Source organism: Seriola aureovittata, chromosome 7, assembly GCF_021018895.1.
Source record: "Seriola aureovittata isolate HTS-2021-v1 ecotype China chromosome 7, ASM2101889v1, whole genome shotgun sequence".
Taxonomy (NCBI): Eukaryota; Metazoa; Chordata; class Actinopteri; order Carangiformes; family Carangidae; genus Seriola; species Seriola aureovittata.
This window is the reverse complement of record NC_079370.1, coordinates 16,118,399-16,142,957: the sequence shown is the minus strand read 5'-3', so window position 1 is coordinate 16,142,957 and position 24,559 is coordinate 16,118,399. Positions and strand designations below refer to the sequence as shown.

The window sequence follows — 24,559 nt, the reverse complement described above, 5'->3', positions numbered from 1 at the left end:
ATGTGGCTCGGTTTGAGCGCCTCTGAGCCATGGTGGTGCACAGACTGGAAGACTTGAAGCTCCTAAAACATGTTTTCCACAGCCAAAGGGAACAGTGAAGATGTTTTTTTTAATGAATAGTTCCCTCGTGGTAGGTTTCAGATTCAGTGCAGACTTTTTAGTTTTAATTGCCACTTGTGTGGTTTCATGTTTGTTGGTTTGTCGTGCAATAAACGTAGTTCATAACAGTTGCGTGTTATGTTTTTGTTGCTGCCTGCGTTTCACCGGCAGGTGGCAGGTTTTGCTGTCAGTTGAGGAAAAAGAAATGTAGGTGTGTCGAAAGGCACGAACAAGATATTTCAAACTGTTTGTCCTTGGTTTTTCGACATTTGAATGCAACATTTTCAGTCGTTTGAGATGGTAAATTTACGAAATAGCCATCAAGAAGAAAAGAAGAAGAAGAAAATGGCAAGGCGAGGTCCAGGTTCAGTGCAAACGAGAGTAAATCATTAGTATTGCTGCTGGCGGCTGGTCTCAGATCAGCGCACACCTACAAATCATACCGCCCATATTTGGGAATGGAATGCTTGGGATTCTTTGATTGGCACTCCAGGACAACCAATGAGAAGTCGAGTTTACGTCCCGTGGCCAATAGTAAATATGCAGTACTTTGTACTATAACTTTTTACTGAAGGCAGAGCCTCGAGCCTGCGGGGCTTGCACCTTACTTTTTCTACGCAGAGCTCTGGAAATCATGCTTGTTAAGTGTGAAAACATCGGGGATGCTGTGAAGTCTCTCATTACCGGTTTCTGGTTCACTTTTAGCGTCTGTTCCTTAGTTGTTCACGGGCAGGAGGGTAAGAAAAAGCCTATTTTGTTGACATTTTGTGACGAGACTTTATTTCAAATATCTTGTGTGCCTACCACTAACCTTACGGTCATGAGCAGCTAAAACAGATTATTTGCCATTTTATTTTAATTTAATTGTATGTTTTTACGGAGTGAAATGTTTTAAAAGGACTGGCAACGAGCACCAGTGACCAAATGGCTTTAAAACATCCCGTGCATCCTACCTAAGCTAGTCAATATCAGTCATATCTACTGAATTTTACATGAGCAACTACTAACTTCACTATTAGCTAGCTAAGCCTGTAAAACACAACTGCTGACAGCTTTGACATGTTCTGATGTGAATTCTACTTTTATGAACCACAAGAAACTTACATTAGTCTGTGTGTTTAGGTCAGTGGATAAATACTGTATGTCAAATTGAAGTAGGTGCAAAGGTCGACCATGTAATGTCATGGCAGCATTCTTGACATACTCTTCCCTTGTCCATGTTTACCTACTGATCCCAGCTATAAGCTTACCTTTCCCACGGTTTTTTTTTTAAAACAGCAGTCAAGTCCATGTGCAGTATGAATCACTGTGACCATAGACAAATAGAAAACCAATTTATGGCCCCGCAGACTATGACTATCACACGCCATACCACAGAACTTTTTTGTTGTTTTTGACTGTCTCCGGGCCTTTGGTTTCCTCACAGCAGAGGATGATTAAGTCCAGGGTCAATTATTTATTCTGAATCACTTTTTACTTTACTTGGAAATATGCAAAGGGCTTTGGTGGGGCCAGGGAATAGGGGAAACATTTTAGCCTCTGTGTTGAAATGTTGTGATTGACACACAAGACAGAATAAGGCAGTGTAGTGACAGGTAGCACAGGTGAACATCCTGTCTGCTAGTGTGGACCTGTAAGGACCTGCCAGCAAAACAATGTTGCCGGGGTGCTTTTGATTGACTGTCTGCTCTCCTGCCACCCAGTTTGACTCCACTTTTCTGTAATTCACCATCTGAATTTTTGAACTGGTCAGAACAGGCTGAACACATATCCCTCACTGCATGAACCCAGACACAGACTGGCCTGGAGACAGACTGTAGGTGAAAGGGTTCAGTGAACAGGGGAAGATTACCGGCCACCCAGAACTTCCCCAGCATTGCTGCCACTGTGGCCTCCCACCGGAAGGTGACAGATCCACGGTCTGTTGCCCACAGTTACAGTATGTCGCTGTGGCATTTCCAGGGAATCCTTTGGGGACTTGAGGAGGGGCAATAACATCCAAAGGTTTATGGTATTAGGAGCTGAGGAGCTGACGGGAAACAGGGGAACAGCTGGTGTGATGCAGGATGTGTTTGACACAGTAAGTGGAAGGTTATCCTCTGGTTTCCCTTCAACAAATCTCCAGGAGCCTTATATGGAAGACACGGACAGGCTTGATGTGTAGGCTTGGATGGACCGTGGTGCCCTTTTTGTTTTGACCATTCTCGGAAATTGACATTTTAGGAGTAGGATTTGAGCCTGCAGCCCCAATAGCACTTATCTCTGTGTGACCACTGTGGGAATTGACTCATTTATTTTCTGTGACCCACAGGGATGTTAGACGATCTAAATATTTGTGTTTTTCCATTCCAGTTCTAGCATTAGTCACAGCAACCACAGGTCAGAGGATGTAATGTATCAACATTCAACAAACATTGTTCATAAGGAAACTAATTCATAGTTTTAGAAAAATAACAAACCTTTGATCAGCTTTCTTGCCTTTGCTCTCAAGAACATCCAATATATCCATATATCCAATGTACAGGTTATAGTTTTTGGAGATGAGCACTTCTTACACCAGCAGTTGTCATCTCACAGTTATGATCAGAAGAGTATAAACACGCCCTGGTCTGCTGTGCATGTTCAGAATAGACATATTACTCATCTGTCCTGAAACGGGGCATTAAAAAAGCCCCAAGTGTATTTAATTAGGCGAACTAATGATGAAATTGTCTGCGATTGTGGGATTTTTACCTTGCTTAAGCTTGAGGTGCTCAGCTGATAACTCCTCTCTTCTCACAGCTGTTTCAGAGGTGAAACATATAAGTTTTTAAAAATACTTTGATATTTACCAACTGCATTAGTCAGTGCCTGTAAACAGCATTGATAGCACTAGTTTAGGCATAAAAAAGAGAAATATCCCAATAATTAGCTAGTTGCAGCTTCTCGAAAGTGAATATTTGCTGGTTATTTTAATCATCTATAATATTTGACTTAATACCTTTGGGTTTTGGATTGTGATCAGACAAAACAAGCAGTGTGAATATTCTGACTTGTGCTATTGAAAATTGTCATGGCTGCTTTTGACTTTGACATTTTAAATAACAGTGACACAAAATCTGAAGGGTCACTCTTCAGTTTGTGCAGTTATGTTTAAAGAGCAGATTGGATGAACAGCAAGTGGTTTGAGTCTCATTTTAGAATGAAATCAGCTAAACATATCCTGCAGGATGAATTTTACCTATGAACTGTCCCCTTCTTTTGTCACAGCCTTGTTATTGTACTTGTATTTATTTCAGGTAATGGCTGTGGACATACACTGCTGGGCATGGAGTCTGGCACCTTGTCCTCTCAGAACTATCCAGGCACCTACCCCAGTAACACTTGGTGTAAGTGGAGGCTTCGTGTGCCAGAAGGCCACACGCTGCGACTGCTGTTTGGGGATTTTGATGTTGAGAACAGTCCTGGCTGCAGCAATGGCTCTGTTGTGATCACAGACAAGAATGGGGAACCCAGTCTGGGTAAGCCTCTCCACCGTGTTTTTTAATGTATTTCATGTTTATGTCCGATCATCATGTTTTTTGGACATCATGGATCGGCTCTCGTGTGTACCTATCGCTCCTTTCTGAAATATCTGTTGATAGATTTTTTGATGTCCCATGTCATTACTGATGCTCTCACATCCATGACTGTGTAATACACACAGGGCATGCCATTACATTGACACATTAATAGATTAGGCAAACCCAGTTTCGCAACAGACACATGAACGTTTTCCAACCAGGTGTATCAAGTCGTGTCTTGAGGGCATAAAAGTTTGACAACACACTAAAATGAAGGTTGAGTGATTTAAATATTCTGTTAAGTTGCCCTTGGTGTTTACTATTGGATTCCACAGAACCTGTATGGTGATTTGTATTTTGTTTTCTTTGTTACGTAGCTGTTCGTACATGCATATTTTCCAAGTGACAGTCAACATGGCTCTACTGTTTACTACACAGTAAAGCATTAGTGGGGTGAGATTGACTCAGATCATCTACAGCCATTATTAAGGACTGGAAATAGACATGTTCCTATTCCAAGAAATCTACAGTGCAGACAGTTGTGCTACATTTGAGCTTGTTTTCTTTTAGAAATATACTTTATGGGTCTGCGTATTCACAGGTCCAGTGTGTGGGAAGCTTGATGCATCGCAGAAGAATGTGTCACTTAAAAGCAATGAAGTGACAATAACCTTCAAGTCAGGCCCACACCGCTCTGGACGAGGGTTTCTACTGTCCTATGCCACAGACCAGTATTCAGGTATGACAGTAATTTGTACACACTAATGTAAGCTATGTAAGTGCTATTTGTTTAATTATAATGAGTATATGAATGATGATCATTACCAGCTGTTTTTACAATTGTGTTGTTATTGTGTATGTAGAGCACATATCTTCACATTTGAAATTGAAATTTGAAATTTGTGATGTGTAGTTTGAATTGAATTTCTGTGTGCCCATTTCCATGTTTACACTGGTGTAATCATAACACGGGTGTCTGAATTAATATTTGTCCATGTTTATGTGCACTTGTGTGTTGATGTGTACATATGTGTGGTTGTAAGTGCATGAGTCACTGCTTATTGGCATTCATCCTCCATCACTATCTTTGCTCTGGCGTGTTTGCTCAGAAAGTAGGAGTGAGACTCCTTCTCTCAGGCAGAATGGAATGAGGCCTGAGGCCTCAGTCTGTTGCATGGAGTGGCTGGCTTTCTTTTCCTCTCCCCCTCCTCTTCATTAGCCTGTTAACCACTGCAAGCCCACTCCCATCCCATGTTAGATGCCATAAGGCATCTCAGCCTAGAGGCTGTTGATCTAGCAGCTATCAAGTCCACATATAGATCATATTTTCACTCTCTTTCTACCAGTGCAAAAACAGATTGTAACATGTCTATACATACATTTATTTAGGGATTGAACTACAAATCTAATGTTTCTTGATCATTTAGATTCAATCACAAAATAATACAAACGTTAAAGTTCCTCCTGTGTATGATTTTAATAAGCGTGTGGACTTGAATGCTAGTCTATACTTAGAGATAGTTTCCTTTTCTCTACATGAGGTAATCTGTCCTGTACAGTATGTATCATAGTTTCCTGTTTTTGTGTTTGAGTTGTTTATGAAATCCAGCAACGTCTGGAGCTAAGCCTGTGTTCAGACATACAAACCACTGTCTGTTAACTGTGATCACACGAGGACCATTCGCTGTACTCGTGAACTGTGACAAAGTCACAGTAACAAAGGGCTTAGTCACATCAACAGCGATGACCGCTCATCCCCTAATTTAGCACACAGAGCATGCTAGACTGTCTCACACAGAATCTGTTTGTGTGTTGTTGAGTGAGTGGGTATTATGTAAGCCTGAGATACTGGGTCTCACACCGTACTATTAAATAAAAGTTATTCTCACGAGTGTTCATTTTTAACATCTGTCTTTCTTCTTCTTGTTACAGATCTCATTTCTTGTTTGCAACGAGGATCTCATTTTAGTTCAGAGCATTTCAGGTAAGTGGTTGACCTCTTCATTTCCCATAATAGAGTCTGTTTCAGTACGATAGTGTCTCTCACATGTTATTCTACTGTTTTTCAGTGTGTACTGCCCTGCTGGATGTAAGAATGTCACAGGGGACGTGTGGGGTAACTCTGAACATGGTTACAGAGATGTAAGTACAACACATTTCATTCAGCCAATCTGTGTTAGATTATTTAAATTAAACTCATCTCTGAAAATATTCAATACTTCCCCTCTTCCACAGACCTCAGTTCTGTGCAAGTCTGCTATCCATGCTGGAGCTGCATCTGATAATATGGGAGGTCGTGTCGCTGTGACTCGTGGGAGAAGTCTTACACTCTATGAATCCACCTTTGCCAATGGAATCCTTTCTAAAATGTGTGTCTGCTGTTATTTGTAGTCAAAAATTAAAAATGAGTGATAGCAGTAATATCACAGTGGCTGCCAGTGAGCTCCAAATGGGTTTAGTGAAATCCTGATTTGTATTTGATTATGTAGATGCACTGACCTTTCAACCATCCTCTTTTGACAGGGGATCATTATCTGAAAAGAAGCTGCTGTTTAGCCAAGGTATGAGCAAGATGAGACATTTATCACCACATGTTGCAGATTTTAAATGATATAATCACTGTATTTGCATGTTTGAGCCAATTTAATACAAGCAATATAGTATCTATATTCCTGCTGTCCATTTTTCCAGCCATTCTGTCATGTTTTAAATCTTTGATGTGTAATTTTCCCACCCACCCTTCATAATCTTCCATTCCTTCCACTATAGTATAAAAAAAAAAATTCTTTCTTCATTAGAGAGTCTGTATAGCCTGCAAAAAATTATCAGCAGCAAAGTATAAATGACTTGTGTGTTACCATATGTAAAAACACTCTGGGTTACATAATGAACTATTTTCGTCACTGTATCCTTTCCTTTGGTCTCTCAACAGAATGCAACGACATCCTGGCTGTTTCTGGTTTTAATGCCTCATCTTTCTGGAACATAAACAGTCAAGAGCACAGAATGTTCTGGTCCTCCCGAAACATGGGTTCTAGTCATGAGTTCCTACCCTGGGCAGCGGACAGTAACGATCCCAGCCCGTGGTTGGAGCTGGAGCTGAGTGATAGACGCACTATCACAGGTTTGTTGAGAATGTGAATAGAAAATTTGTATTGGTGTGTAGAAATATGCTTATTTAAATGAAGCTGTCTAAAGGATAAGTCTGGTAATAATCAATGTTTTTCTTATTGAAAAGACCAATACCAACAATGAATTGAACTGACTGAAAGGTGCAGCCTTATATACATTAAGTTATTCCTCTGAGCCATTGACTTCCATTGTTGCCCAAAAACTAAAACACATAATTGAGTCACAGTGTTGCAATCGGGAAACATGGTCCGACATTAGGATGAACATGACTATAGTAATTCATTTTGATTCAATCCCATGCACTTATCCTGCTGCTGGAAATACTTGCTAGTACACCAAATGTGTGTCAAATCCTGGAAATAGTACCCAGAAAATACAGTTCTTATTCCTGTTTACATAAATTTTGCTTAAACCTACAGTGCTGAGTTGTTTTAGGAAATTAATGTGCATTAAAAAAAAAAACTTCAGGAAGTATTGACAGGTTGAATGTGTTGTTGGTTTTGGTCTTTTCATGGAATTTGTTGAAAGCAAGAAAATATATCTCACTGACATTATCCTCTAAATGTTTACTTCACTACAATTCATTTCGTACCTAATTTCAACAAAGCATATCCTTTTATTAATTTCCACAGTGTTTTTTCTGCATTGTGTGGAACTACTTTCATTCATGTTGATCCAAAAAAAAAAAAAACCATTGTGTTCTCTTCTCTCAGGAATAATAACAATGGGATCAAACGAGTACTACACAGAATCCTTCATTCTTCTTTTCAGCAAGGACAGAAAGAATTGGAAGCTTTACAAAGGTGCTCTCAGCAGAGAAAAAAAGGTATGCATTGCAGTGGACTCTCTGATGTTCGCTTGATGATGGTTCTTAATGAGGCTCCAACACTCCTGAGCTTATGCGGCTACTGAGTTTCTACTGTAAGCTTCCTGGTGTCCTCTGTGAATGAGTAACTTGGTTGTTATGGTTCCCAGGTGTTTCAGTCCTATACTGATGGCCACCTCAGGGTTCTCAACAGCTTGTTTCCCTCTGTGGTGGCTCGGTTTGTTCGGCTACAGCCACTGAACTGGCATGGCAGAGCTTCAGCTCAGGTCCAGGTCCTGGGTTGTCCTGTTGCAAAGATGACACCAAGGTCCCGCTCAACTGGAAGTAGGCATTAACTACTAGTCTTCCGATTTACCCCCAATCAACTTAATCTGTTCACATGATTTGTTTAGCAGTTGAGAATTCCTCATTATAAGTTTTGCTGTGCTGCTACTTGTCCCACAGAATCTCCGTCCATCAAAGTTAACATGGGTACACCACACCCAAGCCCCTCACCCACCCCCGCAGAGGGCCCAGTGTTAGTGGAAACAAAACTGAGTATGAACTTGCATCACCTTCTAATTCATCTATATGCACAATGAAAGTTAATACCACTCTGTGTGGGGAAGGATACTTGTCACATCAGTAAAAACAATTCCAATTGTCCTTTAATCTCATATTCACCGTTGTGTACATTGCAATAAACTGCATTACTTCCTGACACCTGTACAACTGTTTACTTACTCTGACACTTACCCTCCTGTAGGCACCAGTCAGCCAGTGATAGTGGCCGTGGGAGTGGTACTGGGGTTGATAATGTGCGGCAGTTGTTTGTTGGCTGGAATCTGGTGGAAGCGAAGGTACAATATTTTAATATATACTGTTGTGTACTTTATGAATATGGTTTATTTTTTGATACATTTTTCACATGGTCTTATGAAATAGATTTTAAAACACATGTACAAAAGGTAATTATTTGTTCATGCCTAAGTATTTTTGGTGTTCAGGAACTGTTCAGTCTATGGTTATGATTATGTTCGACCAAAAGTCTGAAACCCAGAGATATTTTGTTGAGTGATTATCTTTTTATGATTATTTTTCTGGCAATGGATTAATCGACTAGTCATTTCATTTCATCTAATGGTGACGCACTAGTAGTCATAGCACAGAAATGTCGGAAATGTAATCTAATGTGTTCAGTAACTAAATGCTTCTTCTTCATCTCCTCCATACAGAAAAAAAGATTCACAAATGAAGTACTCCTTACCCGAAAGTAAGTCAAGGGCTCTATTACATTTTCCATTTTATAATCTCCTGCTAAAAAGCCTCTGACTCTGTTTGTTTGTCAAGCAGGTTGTCAGAGTTTCCAGGCAAAGAGTCTGCCCTGCCCACAATCAGAGCTTATCTCCTACCCTCTGGAGCGAAATGTCCATGACGCTCTACCTAGCCCCCCTCTCAATGGTGAGAATTCATAGAAATATTTTATGACTTTTCCTTTTTTAACACCACAGCAACTTTTTCTTTAAGTAACCATCTGCTCCTGCGCCTTTTTTGCTACTTTTTTCAGAGCCCATTCAGAGTTTAATGGTTGTCTCAAGTTTTTCCCTCCTCCATCTTTCCCACTTGAACAGTTTCTGGCTTCAGTGGTCAGTTTGAGGAGCTCATGCCAGGCCTGACAGGCAAACAGCTCTCTCCACGGGCTGTCCATTCTTTGCCCTGGCTCAGCCCATCACCCAGTCGCAGTATAAACATTCCTTTCTTTGGTCCACGGAGCCTCTCTGAAAGAGACCCTTTAATTGGAGCACGATAAAGAGTGCTCAGCCTACTCCCCACCACCACCACCATTACCTTCTCTGAATCCCCCATCCCCTCCCCCAGCGAGGGGGCCCTTCACTGAGAGGTCCAGTGATAAACAGGACAGAGGGTCAATGCTAAGACAATCAAAGCCCTCACTAAAGCCTGTCTAATTAAAATAGTTCTGGCTCTGAGGCTCCCTGTGGACTCTTGAGTAAGGGTCTAGGCCTCCCACACCACAGCCTCTGCTGCTGGGGCAAAGCGGAGGGTCTGGTCTGGTCTGAGTGCTTCACTGTCATCCCCCGTCCCTGTTATTAGAGGAGACATTGTTGCTGGCAAGGCAGCTCATGCAGGGGCTCAACACTGGTCTGGTATGAGAGTGCTATTGAGTAGACAAAAAGCATTTCCCTGAAATCACAGCAGAAGATGCAAGAGGCAAATGAGTTTTCCCATTAGTTAAAAGATACTACTGTGCAGTTAATGTTTTCATGCGCATTTAATAACATTTTTCATCACAGTAATGGAGTATTAGTGGGGATGAACCAGTACGTTTTTAAAACTCATAAAATGTCTGATTTTCCTATACATATTGGCTGTCTTCAAGGGTCTTCAAAGAGTCTTAAAAATATAGAACTAAAACAGTAAAAGTGTTTCTGACATACCTACTCACACCTGGTTTTGAAAAAATTCTAAGCTCAAGGTTCGATTGCGTGGCTAATCCCAAAGCTTTCAGCTGCATCTCACAGCATTCTTCAGCAGGTGGAGAGGGCTGGGAAAGTTTGGGAGTAGCCAACAAAGTGAACCTTGAGTTTAGAAATAATTTTATCACACAGATAAAAAAGATTTAAAGATACTCTCAAGTAATTAAATGGTTTTAAAGATTATACTCCTGGTTTTAATTCGATAAGAACATTAGGTGACATTGATGGATAGAATAGAACTTTTATTTACAGGGGAAACAAGACTAAAGTCTTTTGTAGGAGTGCCTTGTTAACATGGATATAAAAAATATGTGGAACAAGCTGTAGTAAGATGATGAAATGTTCCATTGCAAGTTAAGAAAGTGACCACTAAACAATGACATAAATGATAATAAGAGCTGCATTGTTCCCTCTAGAATTTATTTTCTGCAGCGGTGCTGTTGTGCCGGTGTCCACGAGGATACGACCCCAGCCCATATTCATGCGAGTCAGAATAGCTTCAAATTAAATGACCATAGTATCATTATATATAGGATTATTCATGTTTGTCTTTTGTGTCTCAATTCACAGCTTTTTTATTTATCTGTAGAAATTAATATCAAAAAATGAAATGCACATTTACCATCTGCACCACTGGTCTTTTTTTTTAGTAACACACTTTAGCACTTAGATAGGCAACATGTTACCAGCGTTTTTATTGACTCCATTCTGTGTAGGCATTTTTACATTAAAATATAAAAGAAACTTTTCATTATCTTAAGGTGACTAGTTTGCATCCCTAATTTGCTTTACTAACCTCAGCTCCTCCATGGTCCTCCTTTCTCTTCCTAACCAACCAGTTTAATAGACTCATCTGAAAATTTAAATATGATTCAACTATCAAGATGTATGTGTACAGGACAAATTTGAGTTTAGTCTAAGCTTGTACCTGACGTTCACGTGCGGTAATATAACTGCATCGATTAGAAGTAGCTTGCCTTACCCTGTGGAGCGCACTGGCTGTGCTTTAATTACTGGCAGAGGATCTTACTAATGGACATGCAGGTAGTAATGACAAGCAGCTGATTAACGTTACTTACATAACAGCCAAAAACGTACTGTTAACATAGCCTCAGGGAGATGTTTGCTAATGCTAATACCCTTCACTTTTCCAGCAGTTGGGGAAACAACATGCGACTTTTATTGGTCTTGAGAAGCTGCAGCATTTATTAACTGACACACTGGTCTGTACATTTACTGCCATATTGACAACTTACTGCTAATCTTTTCCTTTGCTTCACAGGCATTCACCGCTTCACCATCAATTTTGCTTTTTCCTTAGTCACAGTGACTAATTACCCGCTGTACATTTAAACTTACACTAGTTCTTCTCAAGCACCCAGAGCTCTCTGCTCCTTTTAGTGACTTTAACTAATTCAACAACAGTTGTTCACATGCTGTTCAGATCAGCTAGTTGCTTTAGCTTAGCAGTTAGCGCTAGCTTCTCTCTTCCTCTCTCTCTCTCTCTCTCTCTCTCGTTGTGTCTTGAACCAACAGATAAACTTGTTCACCAGAGTGTGGTGTTGTTGTGACTTCAGTGTAGAGGACTGTGATGTTTATTATAACTTCAGTGATGTCTGCTGTCTTACCTGCGACATGCGGGTCCACTCCTTAGCCGCAGCTGCTCTAGTCTGTGACCGGCTGTGTACACAGCAGCCTTCAGTGTGATAGGCTATTACTGGTGACGTCTAGCCAGTCAGATGGTGCTGAGGGCGGGACACAGCGGCAAGTTTGTTGAGTTTACCGTCAGATGTCCCTACCCGTTTTTTACTAAATCAAATTGCTGGAGTACAATTTCTGTCACAAAACTATGTTGTTACGCGTCCGTGGATTAGTAGTTCATATAAATTATCATCTGGAATTTAGCAGTAGTGGTATAATCTGCACCGCTGCTGAGTAAATACAGGGGAAAGTTTCAGTAATTGGGGAAATTTTTTACAGAAACTTAAAGAGTCTATAAAGTGTCATTTGCTGAGTTGCTTTCTTGTAGAGAGTTAGATGAGAATATGTCAGCTAAGGCTACAGCTAGCAGCAGGTTAGCGTAGCACAAAAACTGGAAGCAGTTAGCCTGACTCTGTCCACCTCCACAGCTCTACAACTGTTAAATCAATACATAAACTTAAGTGTAAAAATGACATTGCACCACTTTCCAGGGGGATATGTGCCAGTTTATTTCTTGGCTGGGACCAAAAACTTCCTGGAGTCCCCGCTGGTTGCCTGGCAACTGCTCAGAGCTGACAGTAACACAAATTGGCCAAATATATTTATGTAATATATGTAAGGTAAATATCTGGGAAAAAACAGATATGGTTTTTGATTCTGATTTCATCTGTTACACATAGTATGCCAGTGTTTGTTGGATCTCAGATGAAGAGAAAAACAGACTAATTAATTCATCTATTCATTCATTCCAGACTATGCAGAGCCTGCTGTTGCAGCTATTGGACAGAAGGTTGGGTCGACATTTAGACCCTCCGTAGATGAGGGCTACACCACCCCCTTCATCTTGAACCATTATGACACTCCTGGCAACCTGCCAGAGTATGCTGAGCCACTTCCCCCAGAACCAGAGTATGCCACCCCATTCAGTGAGCAGCTCTCCGAGTCCAACCTGCAGACTTTGACAGGGATGCTTCACAACAATACGCATAGACCTGCTATACTAGCACCTGCCACTGGTGCCAGGACAACATCCAGCCACGCTCAGTATGACTGCCCCTCACACAGGGTGCTGTCCAACGGCTACTGCACTCCTGCTCTACATGCTAGTGGCCCACGACCAGTCAGCGTGGTCTACGCTGAGCCCAAGTCATGTGACTCCTTACCGATGAAGCACACATACGAGGAGCCTTTGTGAGCACAGCAAGCTTAGACACACAGAAAAAAGATTCTAAAATGTGCTTTGGGACCAGAGGACCACTTGGAGTGATCTCAAGTGGACGCTAAGCTGGACAGTGTTGTCCAGAGTGTACTAATGCTGACAGAGCTGAACTTCCAGTAAGGAGTCACTTTGGACCATTATGCATATATCAGGGTACACTACTCAGAGTACAGAATAATCTGAGAGCCATATGGACACAGATATTTTCTCCCAGGAAGTATGTAGTTGTACAGTGGAAATATCCTGTGATGCACAAAGAAAATCCAGGTTCAGTCGTGTCTCAGAGATACTGTTTATTGATGTAATGTTTAATCACAAGCTGCACTTTCAGAAATACATACAGAAATGTATGCTTCAGTCTATTTAACAGGTTAATGCAAAAAAAATGAATGTTACTTGTCTTCACAATGTACAATTTCAACATGTTTTTGTAAAAAAAAAAAAAAAAAAAAAACAACATTTAAGAAGCACTATAAATGATACACTGTAACTAAGTGGTTAATATGTTGTAATGATCATATTTAACCACTAGGTGGCTCTCTTTGAACACCTAACAATAATGGATTGCGTACTTTGTGTGCCGGTTCTCATTCCTTAGATGACCGTCATTCATTTCTAACATACATAGTAAAGTAATCAAAGATTGGTTTAAAATAAATGCTTGGATTATATTATAACACAGAAAGGCACAACAGTCTTCTATAACGATGGAGGACTTAACATGGACTAATGCCTCTGTGATTCAACCTACTCCAATGCCCTACAGCAAGACACATACAACTCGACCAAATTCCAGAACTGTTGTCATGTTGTTGCCCACCAGTCTGGAAAAGAGACTACTTTTTCTCTGAGGGTGTTCACAGACCTCCTATATTAGAGAGGAGAGTGCCAGAAAACCATATTAAAGAAAGATGCCAGTGTGTGGCCTTCTTGTTGCTTATTGGGCTTCTTTACAGCAACTTTCTCACACGTGAAATACACTTACACAGTTAAGTTAAATTAACTCTTTACTCCCTACTTTAACTTTCTTTTTACTTACATTTAAAAGCCATGCAAAGTCCACTGGATTTTCTGTGATTTTTTTTATATGGAAAATATAGGTCTCAAACAGTGAAATTACTAATTAACATTATTTAAATAAACAAATGGCATTGCTCTTGTTCACACTGATCACGCAAAATACAAAATAGATTTGTACTTAAGTAAGAAAATTGTACTTCCTGTTATAAGGAATTTAGTAAGTTTAGGGGTCAGGTTGCAAATAGTCCTCCATTATATCTAAAACTGACCCTCAAAAATTGTAACTTTTGGGAATGCATTGACAAGTTATTTGGTGCCACATTTAGCAATTTATTCGCTATAATACAACAAGGAGAATACAGCTTCTTCCACTGCTGGATAAGGCACAATAAAACTTCTGAAAATACTTCAGAAGTTGGCCTGGTGTGTGTGATTGCAGCAGTGATGTGCTTAAGGTTACTTTAAGATACACTTAAAGCCAGTAGCAGTTGTGAATCTGCACAAACAGACAACTGGATACCTCAATATAGAAAAATATCAACCAGTCTGAGGTATGAACTTCTATCAAATCATTTTGTATCAATCAGACTCTCCTTGAAATCACAAAAGGTAGGACAAATCAAATTGTATTTCAAAATATAAGTCAATTTGAGTCTGTATGGTAGCTCAAAAAGAAGTAGTGCAATTTCCAAGACTTTCCTAATTGACAAGAATAATACCAACAGAATGTATTCCGCAAAAAATAATTTTAACATTTAAAACCATTGTAACATTCCTTCCCTTTGCGCTGCTACCCCAGACTCTCTCATTTGTGCTTAACTCTTTCCTCTGCCCCCCCTTCTTCCTCTCTCCCATCAGAGGAGTAGTGCACCAGAGTCTGGTGTCTGTTCCTGGACGGGGCATCTTTAAAACGTAGGCCACAGTCTTCACATGCATACAGAAGGCCCTCTCTGTTACTGCCAGGGTTTCTTGCCTCAGACTGAGCAGCAGTTGAAGCAGGAGGATCTCTGGAGTTCGGAGCTGTACGTGAGTCGCTATCTGGCCTGTTAAGTGTATTTAGGCCAACACTGGCAGAAGGAAAAGTCTTGGGATGCCCAGGTGGATAGCCACGGCCTGCTGCTCCACGATATGTAACCCCAGCTCCAGCTTCTCCAGCATGTTCAGAAGTCAGCCCGTGGACTGTGCGGGAGTGGAAGCGGATCCCGGAGCGGTTAGAGAAGCCTTTCCCACAGAGGCTGCAGATAAAGGGCCTCTCTCCTGTGTGGATACGGGTGTGGATTTTCAAAGCTCCAGACTGGGTGAAACATTTCCCACACTGGTTGCAGCGGTAGGGCTTCTCTCCAGTGTGGGTCCTCTGGTGGGCCCGGACCCCTGCTAGATGGGGAAACCCCCTGCCGCAAAATCCACAAGAATATGGCCTTTCTCCTGTGTGAATGCGCCTGTGGATCTTCAGAGCCCCTGACTGGCTAAAACTCTTCCCACAGTCGGAGCAGGTGTAGGGCCGGGCACCAGTGTGCACATTGAGGTGAATGCGGAGGTTGCTGTGCGAGTTAAAGGCCCTGCCGCACTCTGTGCAGAGGAAACCAGACGGTTTGTGGGCATGCTCAGAGCGCTGGTGCTGGAGTAGCTGGGATGGTCTTGAAAAGGAAGCAGAGCAGTGCATACAAGGATGCAGCGACAACATGGTCACAGATGCCCTGCCTCTCTCCTCTTGTTGCTGTGTTTGTCTGTTCTGGTGGTGGCAGACCTGAGAACAGGTAGGAAAGGAGCGCTGGCAAGGAAAGCAGGGAAAAGGACCAGAGAGCTGAGAGGAGTGAGAGTGGGCAAGCTGAGGACAGGAAAAACAAGAGGTTATAGGGCAGTGGTGGTGATGAAAGTGATGATGTGCATGGGTGTGAGAAAATGGGGAGTCTGTGCTGTCTTGGTGGCCGAGGATCTGGGTGCACGTCTGGAGGCCACGGTGGCAACACAAGCAGGGAAACATGGAGAGAGTGGACAAGGAGCCTGAGGACGTTCTGGACGGAGTAGTCTCTGAGTTCTGGTCTGGGCTCTGAGACCCTCTGTCCGCATCCTCCCCCTGCAGTCTGCTGGACGTTCCGGTCTCCAACTCAGATGTAGTGGTGCTGCTTTGTACAGTGGTGTCCGGTAGGCACACACTGAGGCTCATTGGAGCAGTACTGCTAAGGTCTTTGGGGCGGCATACTCCATCGGAGCATGGCGGTGAGGACAAAGACTGTCTGGGTTTTAAAGTCTCAAAGGAAGGTGGGGAAGAGGAGTAAGGGCAGCCAGGGCAGGTACAGGCATGATGCAAATCTAAACATAAAGGAAACATGAAACACAATGAAAAGAATACTAAGATTTTTTATCAAGAAAATAAGTGAAACAATCCCTGTTGTGAGCTCTAACCTTCTCTTCTGTGTCTGGCGTCTCCCTTGCTCTGTGTTGCCCCAGGCTGGATGTGCCGGCCTGGCTCTGCCCCTGTCTTGTCCTGAGCAAGTGGAGGATGTGGTAGAGGCTCAAGTGAAGGACCTTTGAACCCCAGAGCAACAGCGTCACCACCAGTCATGCCCCACACTGCATTTAGCACATCTGGCTGATCCTTGGAGGTGTTTCCAGATGTGATAAGGTCACCGATGTACTGATGCATCTCCATCCAGGAGCATGGACCATGCTGCAAAGAAGCACAGAAAGCATGAGTGCAGATCGTGCATCGCAGCTGCACATATAGACTGTGTTTGCTATATCGGTAAAAGAAAATCCAGGTCACTGTGGGCCGACAGTGAATTTAAGTGACCAAAGATAGTGGCTCCTCTCAAAACAGACCGGTGTGACGTTATATCTTTTTAGCTGAATCAAATAACGGGGTCGCTTACTTACAATGTCGGTACACTTGTCTTTGTCCATGAATTAAAACAAACGCTGCTGCTGGCGCTAGATCGACAGCTTAGCTTTACATCAACGATGTCAGTTATTCAAACGCCGGGGTTCAAAACCATGAAAGCAACAAAAAAAATACACGTTTTCCACTTCATAATAACGTCTCTACTGTAGCTTTCAACCATGAAGACATCTCGTCAGCAAGCAGACATTGTATTTCCGGGTTTTTCAATCACGTGACGGAAATTGTAGTCTTCTATTTTTTTCCCCTAGAAATATAATATTCACTCGAAAAGTATGTATAAATAAACTAAGATAAAAAAAAAACACATATTAAAATCAAACCGAAAAGTACGTAATTATTTGAAGAGAATGTTGAAAATAAAACATCAGTCAGAATAAATAAAATGAAATTCTGATAAATCTGCGTTTGTCAAGCTTCCCTGTTAACTGTAGTTCTTCTCTGTAAAGTTGTAGAAAAGCAAGAATAGTTGTTTAGATTCAGATAACGTGCATCTATGTATATGGTTTAGTATGGTCAACAGCATATTATGGTAATACAAACTCTAGAGTTGTAGTATTTTAATCCTTGTTGAGTTTGCTTTGATTATACAATCAAAAACATTTACCAACATTAATCTTAATAATGTTTTTAATGAAATTGTGGAATCAAGTTTTTTACGATCATCACATTAACTAGACTCACTAATTAAATACCACAAACACTATATAGTAAATACTCAAAGGAACAACAGGCTGTTCATTGAGCTTTTTTCTCTAGAGGACCTTATAGGGAAATGCGTGATGTCTTTCTCATGCATACACACAAACACACAAGGCAATCTTGTAGATTAAGAATAAAAAAAACAATGTCAACATTCATATTAGCTGATCTTGCACCAAGGACAAGTGTTTATTTGCCTTTAGAAAAACATGTAAAGATACCTACAGACCATATAGATTCTGGAAATGTAAATCACAAGTTGAAATTATTGACATCTACTGACATCATATTACTGATCAGTACCATTATTTGCATCGATAAAGTATTTAACATAGTACTAAAGGTCAAGTGCATATACACAAAAAAAAATACAGTTTCAAGTTTTCAGCTGACCATTAAGAAATCCAGCATTTTCATTTAACTTAATACACATCAAAAAACCTAAGGATTCTATTTCCCCACACAAAAAGTACATTAAGTTAGAAATAAGGAATAGTTTTTAATGCTCTGAGAAATCCTGCACAATATTGCATAGACTTCATAACAATTAGTATACCATTTGCTCTCTTGGCACAACCCACAAACCTTACCCCCAAAAGCAAATGAAACAAATTAAGTTTGGAATGTTTTGTTTGAATTACAAAAGACTGCCAAACTCTTTATGTTAAAACAAAAGTCGCATAGTCAAGTTATAGCGACACATATAGACAAGAGACTATTCATACTTGTGGAAGAAGTTGCAGTGGGGGTAAATTTCTGATTTGTCTTTTAACCGTATTTATGTGGCTACAGGTTTAGCAAAACAGCAGGTGTATCCTTTGCAGGATAGGAAACCACAGAATAAGTTTTATTCTCTTTTTTCTGCCCTCAATGTATTTCATTTCTCCTTGTCAGTACAGGCAGGGTGTGAAATGTCAACCTCCATCTTAATTTCTTTCTCTGACTTCCAGTCTGTCAGCTGGCAGGATCTGGATGACCATAAATCGACATCAGAGCCAGAAGACGGAGGCTCTGTCTTAATATCCATTATTAGTTCAGAGGATGTACTAAGAGTGGAGAGATTCATGGGACCCATTTTTACCTCCGACTCTCCTGGATTTGTTTTAATAATGACTTTGCTATCACTGCCTTTAAATTCTTCTCTGTTAGCTTCGCCTGAGATTTCAAAGTCTTCTGGCTCATTTTTAATAGCACAAAGAGGAATGTCCCTCAGAGCAGATGTAGATGAGTTACACTTCTTAGACAAATCCAAAGGTGCTTCACATTCTGGATCCTGTTTAATCCTAGTTACCAAATCAAGAGGGGTGTCTAGCGGCGCTCCAAGTTCAAGGTGTCCATTACTTGAAACAGGTGAGAGAGACGCTTGGGGCTGGACTTCCATGGATGAAACTGGCACCGTCTGAGGGGTTCCAGAGCCATTGGTTTGAGTTGGACAGACTGGAAGAAACAAGACAAGTTTAACACCAGGAGGAGGTTGTTTGTCAAGTGTTAGCTTCCATAACCCGTCTGATGGACCAGTGGACACACCCTCTTGCACAAGGTCTGGAGTAACAGGGTCTTCAACTGGTGCAGCAGGAGCAGCAGCAGACATAGTGTCTGTGTTTGCTGGATGTGATGAGTCTGGTTTTTCATTGAGCTTTTTTGTCTCTTTTTTGTCTGAAGAGCTCTTTGTGGTCTGACGTTTCTTGGGAGCACTCTAAAATGGGAAAGACAACAAAAGCATCCCAGTTACTAAATTAATTATACAAAACACGCCAATACAACCAACATCGAGAGACTAAAAGTAATTCTTCGGCATTCTAAGAAATATGCTCATTCTCTTTCTTGCCAAGGGTACAATGAGAAGATCAATACAACTTTCACATCTGTACATGCAGTAAATATGAAACAACTGCCGGCAGCCAGTTAATTTAGATTAGCATAAAGACAGGGAAAGCGCTAATCTCACTCTGTCTAAAGACACAAAATCTGCCAATGAAGGACCTAACAGTTCACTAATTAACATGTTGTATCTCTCTTGTGTTAATTATATATTATATATATTATATATAAAACTGTGTAAAAATGTCAAGAAAACAAATAAGCAAATTTCTCAAAAAATATGAAACTATTTAAAACTTACTAGAGGAAAGATTAAATCAATTTTTTTCTTTACAGAGCAATGCATTTACCATCGAAAGTGGTTTGTAAAGTATTTGTTGTTGGTAAGTAAGCTACAACATCCAAACTTTAACAGTCAGTTGCCAGCTATGTTCTATTTAAAAGTCATTTTGTCAGATAATCAAACACTAAAGGGAAAAAGTAAACAATCATTAACACTGAGCATATTTACATGCACACTAATGCATGTAAATATCTTTGGGTTTCAGACAATTTTTGTCCAACTTAAAAAGCTATTTAAAGACATCACCTGGGTAATTATGTACATTATTCACTATTTCACTAAGAACTAATAGATTAATTGAAAAATAATAGGCAGATTAATCAATAATGAAATTCAAAAAACTTTGTCTCAGATACTGATGAATCGAGACCCACCTGCCCAGAAAAACCTGGAAACTGTATGACCATGCATACAGAGGTATGAGTAACCACGTTTCTAATATGCCATGTAAACACTATATCTTAAAAGATGATCAAAATCAAAACTGTTCTTTGTAGAAAAATAACCTTAGTAGAATTAGTAGCTTCTTGTATTACAAGCATTGTTCTCCAGAAGCCAATTATGGAAGTCAGTGTTCCTGAAAGTCTTTGAATGTAGTTTTATTACCAAGGTCAAGCAATTTTCTGCAGTTTGATTTTCATAAGGTTGAATCATTCATGGTTGATTTCATCTCACTCAACTGAAATCAATGGCTGGCTTTAAGGTGAAAAAGTATCTAAAAATAATACACAGCATTCATTAAAAACTGTGTGGCAGCAGTATTGAAGAATTTGAATTTATTGCAGGTAAAAACACTGGTATGGTCCTTTAAAACTTTAGCCCCACACTCACCACAGGCTGGGGTGTTTGTCCACAGGTCTTGAGGTGGCTGTCATAGTTCTGCTGGTGGGGAAAGCCCAGTCCACAGATCTGACAAAGGCAGGGTGATTTGCCGGCATGACCGCCCATGTGGGACATTAACAGCAAGGCTGACCGGAAACCCTTCCCACACTCAGCACATTTCAGCACCCTCTGGTGAGCGCCGGCATGTTTCTTCAGCTCTTCTGGACTGTCAAACCTCTCCCCGCACTCCAAGCATCTGATCTCGTCCCCTTTCGATCCCTGGCTGCCCCAGCAGCCTGTATCCTTTTTGTGCTGCTGGAAGTCCACCTGACTGACAAACTCTCTCAGACATGCCACACAGTGAATGCGCTCAGGTTCACACTTGTGTTGGCGGTACAGCTTTGCCAAACGGAAGTGGCAGTGGCATCGTACACAGGTGTAAGGCAACAAACCAAGATGGGAGAAGCTGTGTTTCAGGAGAGCATTCTTCTTGGTGAAGGTCTGTGTGCAGTCTGTGCATTTAAAACTGCTGCGGCACGTCTTCCGCCGGTGGCGCGCAAGGGATTTAGGAGAGGAGAAATTACGGCCACATATTTCACATACAACATCCAGCATACATTTATGTAACTTCACATGATATTCACATGCCTTCAAGGAAGTAAACACACGTTTGCAGAGGTCACACTCGTAAAACTCATCCTCAAAGTGAGTTTTTGACAGGTGGTCCTTCAGATCCTCCTGTGATGTAAAGCCCACCAGACAGATGCGGCACACGAGACGATCCACTTTGGTCTGGGCGTGTGTGCGCAGGTGGACACGGTAGTTGTAAATCTGGCAGAAGCGCTTCCCACATTCAGCACAGCAATACGGGCGAGCCCCAGTGTGCAAGTTCATGTGGTCCTGGAGCTTGAATTTGGAGGGCAGCTGGAGATCACAGACGCTGCAGCGGTAGTTGCCTGAATGACTCGACTCTGGGGAAGAGGGAAGGAAAACGAAATGACTAAGGTTAGATCGTGATCAAAGCCATACACTAAGCACAAATAAATATGTTAAATAATTCAACTAACAATGTGTTATTCCATCGCTTGACTTTTTATTTCAATTTTTGGTATTTAGCCCCAAGCCCATTTGTTCCCAATGAAGCAGAAAGCTTTAAAAAAAAAATACACTTTTATTTATATTTTTAATGCTAAAAACAGCTCAGCACTATGGTTTTCAGCTAAAGTTAGATTAACAGGAGGAAATAATGAACTTGTTGAGCAGTATTTTCAGCAGTGGATTACTACAGTCTTAGTTTTGGTCTTTTCATGGGATTTTTTAGCAATAAGAAAAATATCACAAGACTTATCCTTTCAAAAGTAGTGTCCAAATCAAATCAAAAAGACTCAGGGCCTTGGAATGAAAATCACTTGCCATAAGACAAGCACGTATGAATGACTTTAGTACCAAGACTCTGGCATCAGCTCGGATAAATATATACGTATATATATATTGGACATTAAATTCAAGCAATTTGGCTTCAGTTGTAGTTTTTGTGTACACTTTTCACTGCTGCGTGTTTATAAGAGTCAAGTGAATGAGCCATACCATTGTTTTGCCCTTCCTCTTCCTCATAATCATCCTCCTCCTCTACCTCTTCTTCCTCATACACATCTGAAACTTCACTGTCCTCCGAGTCATCCTCCACATCATGCTGCACGTCTGTTGAACTGTCTTGTGCAGTGACTCCATCACAGGCCTCTTCCTCTCCGTCCTCCTCAGGTTTTAGCTGTGGACCGTCTGTGGTTACCAGTCCAGCGGTGGGATCATCTACTGTGGGCTCTGACAGCTCAAGACATGCAGTGCCTTTGACAGCTTGTTCATCTTGTAGACTGTGCGCAGGAGTTAGGCTTTTGCAAGATGATGTTTCTGACTGAGGTGGTGCAGAAAACACTATAGTCTGTTGTATATTTGAGGTCTGTTTTGCTGCTCCTGCTTCTTTGCCATCAGCTGACAGTAGTCTTTGTTTGTGTGTGCTTGAAAGTGAAGTGGGAGAGTGACTGGGTGTTTCTCTGACCGAGGTCTCCTGTGGCTGCAGGATATCCGGAAATCCCAACTCTGTTAGCTGGATATCAATGGTGTATTCAATGGACATGGCTGCTGGCTCTGTCAACATGAAACACAGAAAGGGGCAGGTGTCCAATTAGCATTTGACACTTACGGTTATACCTTAAAGACGCTACATTTAGTTTTATTGATGAACTAGACAAATAGTACGGTTACAAATGTCTGTGTCGCCCTACCTGTCGAGCGACTACATCTGAGGCAATTCTTCTGACTCTTCGTTTTTTCTTTTTCTTTTTAATTTATCTACATAAACTGCCGCACAACTTGCACGGAAATTAATTTATGACACACCTTAAGCACGGTTCGTCATCCCGCTCACCTGGCAGGAGGAGCTGTTGATGACAAAGCGTGGCTTCACAACAAGAAGACAGCAAGCTTCATCCTCGATGTTAGCTTCCTGTCAAAGGCGTAATTTACACATTTACAAAAGCAAAACAAAACGATTCGTTTACACGACTGAGAAACAAAGCATAACAATTGGTCGTCTAGCTAGCTAAAACTCACTTACCCCAACGATGAAGGGGAGTTGGAAAAAAAAAAGAAAACAAAGGAAGCACCACGAGAAGAGGAAATCCACGTTGGCGCTCGAGCACCACTAGTGTGTTGGAGCGGTACTATAACTGGAAACAACAGCTCAGGTATTTTGTTACCAAGACAACGACTTTACCAGTAACTGCTCTGTAGGTACTACAGTACTGTCTCCAAGTGTATCTTGAGCAAAGTTACCAACCTGGCAAAGCGGGCCACAGACCCCCAGGGCCCTCCAAAAGAACCCAGTTTCACTCCCTATCATTTGGGTCTACATAATTTTATTGATCACACATTTTTTAGAAATTTACCCAACTAAAGTACAATATCATCATCACCTTGAGGATTAAACATGTAGTTTTAAGACCTGAACTGTTTTAGTTTATATCAAGCTAAAAGTTGAATTAGTTGGATTTCATCAAATTGCTTAAATTTTTTTCTGTCAAGTGATTAATATACAGCAATGTCATATTATTCCATCATTGAGGAACTGTAAGGTTGAAACCAACAATTATTTTCATTAGCAAAACACCTGACAATTATTTTCTTTAATAATTGATTGATTGATCAGTGTATAAAATGTCAGAAAAGCAAAACATTGACATATTCAAATTGATTGTTTGGTCCGACAGTCATGATCCCAAAGATGTTGAGTTTACTATCATTTTCGGTTGAAAAAATGAAACTGACATAGTTGAGGTCAGTAGGGACCCAAAAACAAATCTTTGACCCAGGAAGTTAATCCGACTATGATATTGAAGTTGCTTCACATCACTTTAATACTTCTACGCCTCTTAAATTCAGTGGGAAATATTGTACTTTTACTGACAAAAATTCTTCATAGTAAATCAGGGGCATAGTTGTGAGAGGAATTAGTATAACTATGTGCCGTTGCCCCCAACATAGAGAGGGCCCTCAAAAAGCCTGGAATTAAAAGTTTGTTTTTATCTGCGCTTTTGTAATTTTATTTTCTTAGCATTATAAGTAAACTACAACTGTTGACTGAACAAACATAAATGGTCAGATTATAAATTTAAAACAATAGTAGATCATCTCATGCTACTGCAGATAGCAAACAAAAAACTTTAAGGAGATTTGCAACACTAACAGTAATAAATACCAAATAATTACCAGCAGTTTTCACTTTTGTGTCTTCAAACATTACTGATGCAAATAAACCTACAGCAATATCAGAAAAGCTTAATAATTATTTTTAGAGTGAGAACAGGTTCCAGTTACAGTATAACTATAGCTGTGAAACAGTAAAAAGAAAAAAGTACATTATATTCTGAATTCTAGTGCAAGTAACTCTAAATTGCAGTATT

At 40.8% G+C, this 24,559-nt stretch overlaps 3 protein-coding genes and 1 long non-coding RNA gene across 12 annotated transcripts; 1 reads left to right on the top strand and 3 right to left on the bottom strand.

Moving 5' to 3' along the window:
* The first annotated feature begins 71 nt into the window (after positions 1–71).
* Positions 72–13,913, top strand: si:dkey-34d22.1 (discoidin, CUB and LCCL domain-containing protein 1). Of its 3 annotated transcripts, XM_056380820.1 has the most exons (16): positions 786–836; positions 1,858–2,179; positions 3,378–3,599; positions 4,243–4,380; positions 5,574–5,625; positions 5,711–5,783; positions 5,877–6,010; positions 6,165–6,202; positions 6,574–6,765; positions 7,487–7,599; positions 7,749–7,923; positions 8,044–8,136; positions 8,345–8,438; positions 8,814–8,851; positions 8,932–9,039; positions 12,527–13,913. In XM_056380820.1, the coding sequence occupies exons 3-16, from the start codon at positions 3,407–3,409 to the stop codon at positions 12,967–12,969; spliced, it is 1,884 nt and encodes a 627-aa protein (XP_056236795.1). In that variant the 5' UTR covers positions 786–836; positions 1,858–2,179; positions 3,378–3,406; the 3' UTR covers positions 12,970–13,913. The 3 variants fall into 3 exon arrangements, with proteins under 3 accessions (XP_056236796.1, XP_056236794.1, XP_056236795.1); XM_056380821.1 differs by lacking the exons at positions 786–836; positions 1,858–2,179 and adding an exon at positions 72–130; XM_056380819.1 differs by lacking the exon at positions 1,858–2,179 and having other exon boundaries at positions 664–836.
* On the bottom strand, positions 7,749–12,518 carry LOC130172253 (uncharacterized). Its single transcript, XR_008828242.1, has 3 exons — positions 11,702–12,518; positions 8,335–8,423; positions 7,749–7,884 (listed from the first exon to the last, which is right to left on the bottom strand). It is a non-coding gene; the product is annotated as an uncharacterized LOC130172253 (long non-coding RNA).
* Positions 13,428–17,120, bottom strand: si:ch211-79k12.2 (uncharacterized protein LOC568844 homolog). 2 transcript variants are annotated; one of them, XM_056380823.1, is made up of 3 exons: positions 16,887–17,120; positions 16,420–16,684; positions 13,428–16,326 (listed from the first exon to the last, which is right to left on the bottom strand). In XM_056380823.1, the coding sequence occupies exons 2-3, from the start codon at positions 16,664–16,666 to the stop codon at positions 14,819–14,821; spliced, it is 1,755 nt and encodes a 584-aa protein (XP_056236798.1). In that variant the 5' UTR covers positions 16,667–16,684; positions 16,887–17,120; the 3' UTR covers positions 13,428–14,818. The 2 variants fall into 2 exon arrangements, with proteins under 2 accessions (XP_056236798.1, XP_056236797.1); XM_056380822.1 differs by having other exon boundaries at positions 16,891–17,120.
* A 654-nt stretch (positions 17,121–17,774) lies between these two features.
* wu:fe05a04 (zinc finger protein 668) lies at positions 17,775–23,454 on the bottom strand. Of its 6 annotated transcripts, none has more exons than XM_056381794.1 (5): positions 23,215–23,454; positions 23,026–23,103; positions 22,188–22,745; positions 20,610–21,571; positions 17,775–19,310 (listed from the first exon to the last, which is right to left on the bottom strand). In XM_056381794.1, the coding sequence occupies exons 3-5, from the start codon at positions 22,732–22,734 to the stop codon at positions 18,492–18,494; spliced, it is 2,328 nt and encodes a 775-aa protein (XP_056237769.1). In that variant the 5' UTR covers positions 22,735–22,745; positions 23,026–23,103; positions 23,215–23,454; the 3' UTR covers positions 17,775–18,491. The 6 variants fall into 6 exon arrangements, with proteins under 6 accessions (XP_056237769.1, XP_056237766.1, XP_056237770.1 ...); XM_056381791.1 differs by having other exon boundaries at positions 22,883–23,103; positions 23,215–23,453; XM_056381795.1 differs by lacking the exon at positions 23,215–23,454 and having other exon boundaries at positions 17,775–19,051; positions 19,142–19,310; positions 22,883–23,208.
* Between the last annotated feature and the right edge of the window lie 1,105 nt (positions 23,455–24,559).

What these genes read in the sequence shown, in the direction of transcription:
- si:dkey-34d22.1 (XM_056380819.1), top strand. Translation starts at nt 734, where the DNA reads ATGCTTGTTAAGTGTGAAAACATCGGGGATGCTGTGAAGTCTCTCATT. An exon ending in AGTTGTTCACGGGCAGGAGG is followed by an intron (nt 837 to 3,377) that starts GTAAGAAAAAGC and finishes TATTTATTTCAG; the next exon opens with GTAATGGCTGTGGACATACA. An exon ending in GAAGCTGCTGTTTAGCCAAG is followed by an intron (nt 6,203 to 6,573) that starts GTATGAGCAAGA and finishes GTCTCTCAACAG; the next exon opens with AATGCAACGACATCCTGGCT.
- si:ch211-79k12.2 (XM_056380822.1), bottom strand. Translation starts at nt 16,917, where the DNA reads ATGGACAAAGACAAGTGTACCGACATT. An exon ending in AAGACAAGTGTACCGACATT is followed by an intron (nt 16,685 to 16,890) that starts GTAAGTAAGCGA and finishes GCTTCTTTGCAG; the next exon opens with CATGGTCCATGCTCCTGGAT. An exon ending in CGCCAGACACAGAAGAGAAG is followed by an intron (nt 16,327 to 16,419) that starts GTTAGAGCTCAC and finishes CTTTATGTTTAG; the next exon opens with ATTTGCATCATGCCTGTACC.
- wu:fe05a04 (XM_056381794.1), bottom strand. Translation starts at nt 22,734, where the DNA reads ATGTCCATTGAATACACCATTGATATCCAGCTAACAGAGTTGGGATTT. An exon ending in AGAGGAAGGGCAAAACAATG is followed by an intron (nt 21,572 to 22,187) that starts GTATGGCTCATT and finishes CCTCTTCCCCAG; the next exon opens with AGTCGAGTCATTCAGGCAAC. An exon ending in GACAAACACCCCAGCCTGTG is followed by an intron (nt 19,311 to 20,609) that starts GTGAGTGTGGGG and finishes TTCCCATTTTAG; the next exon opens with AGTGCTCCCAAGAAACGTCA.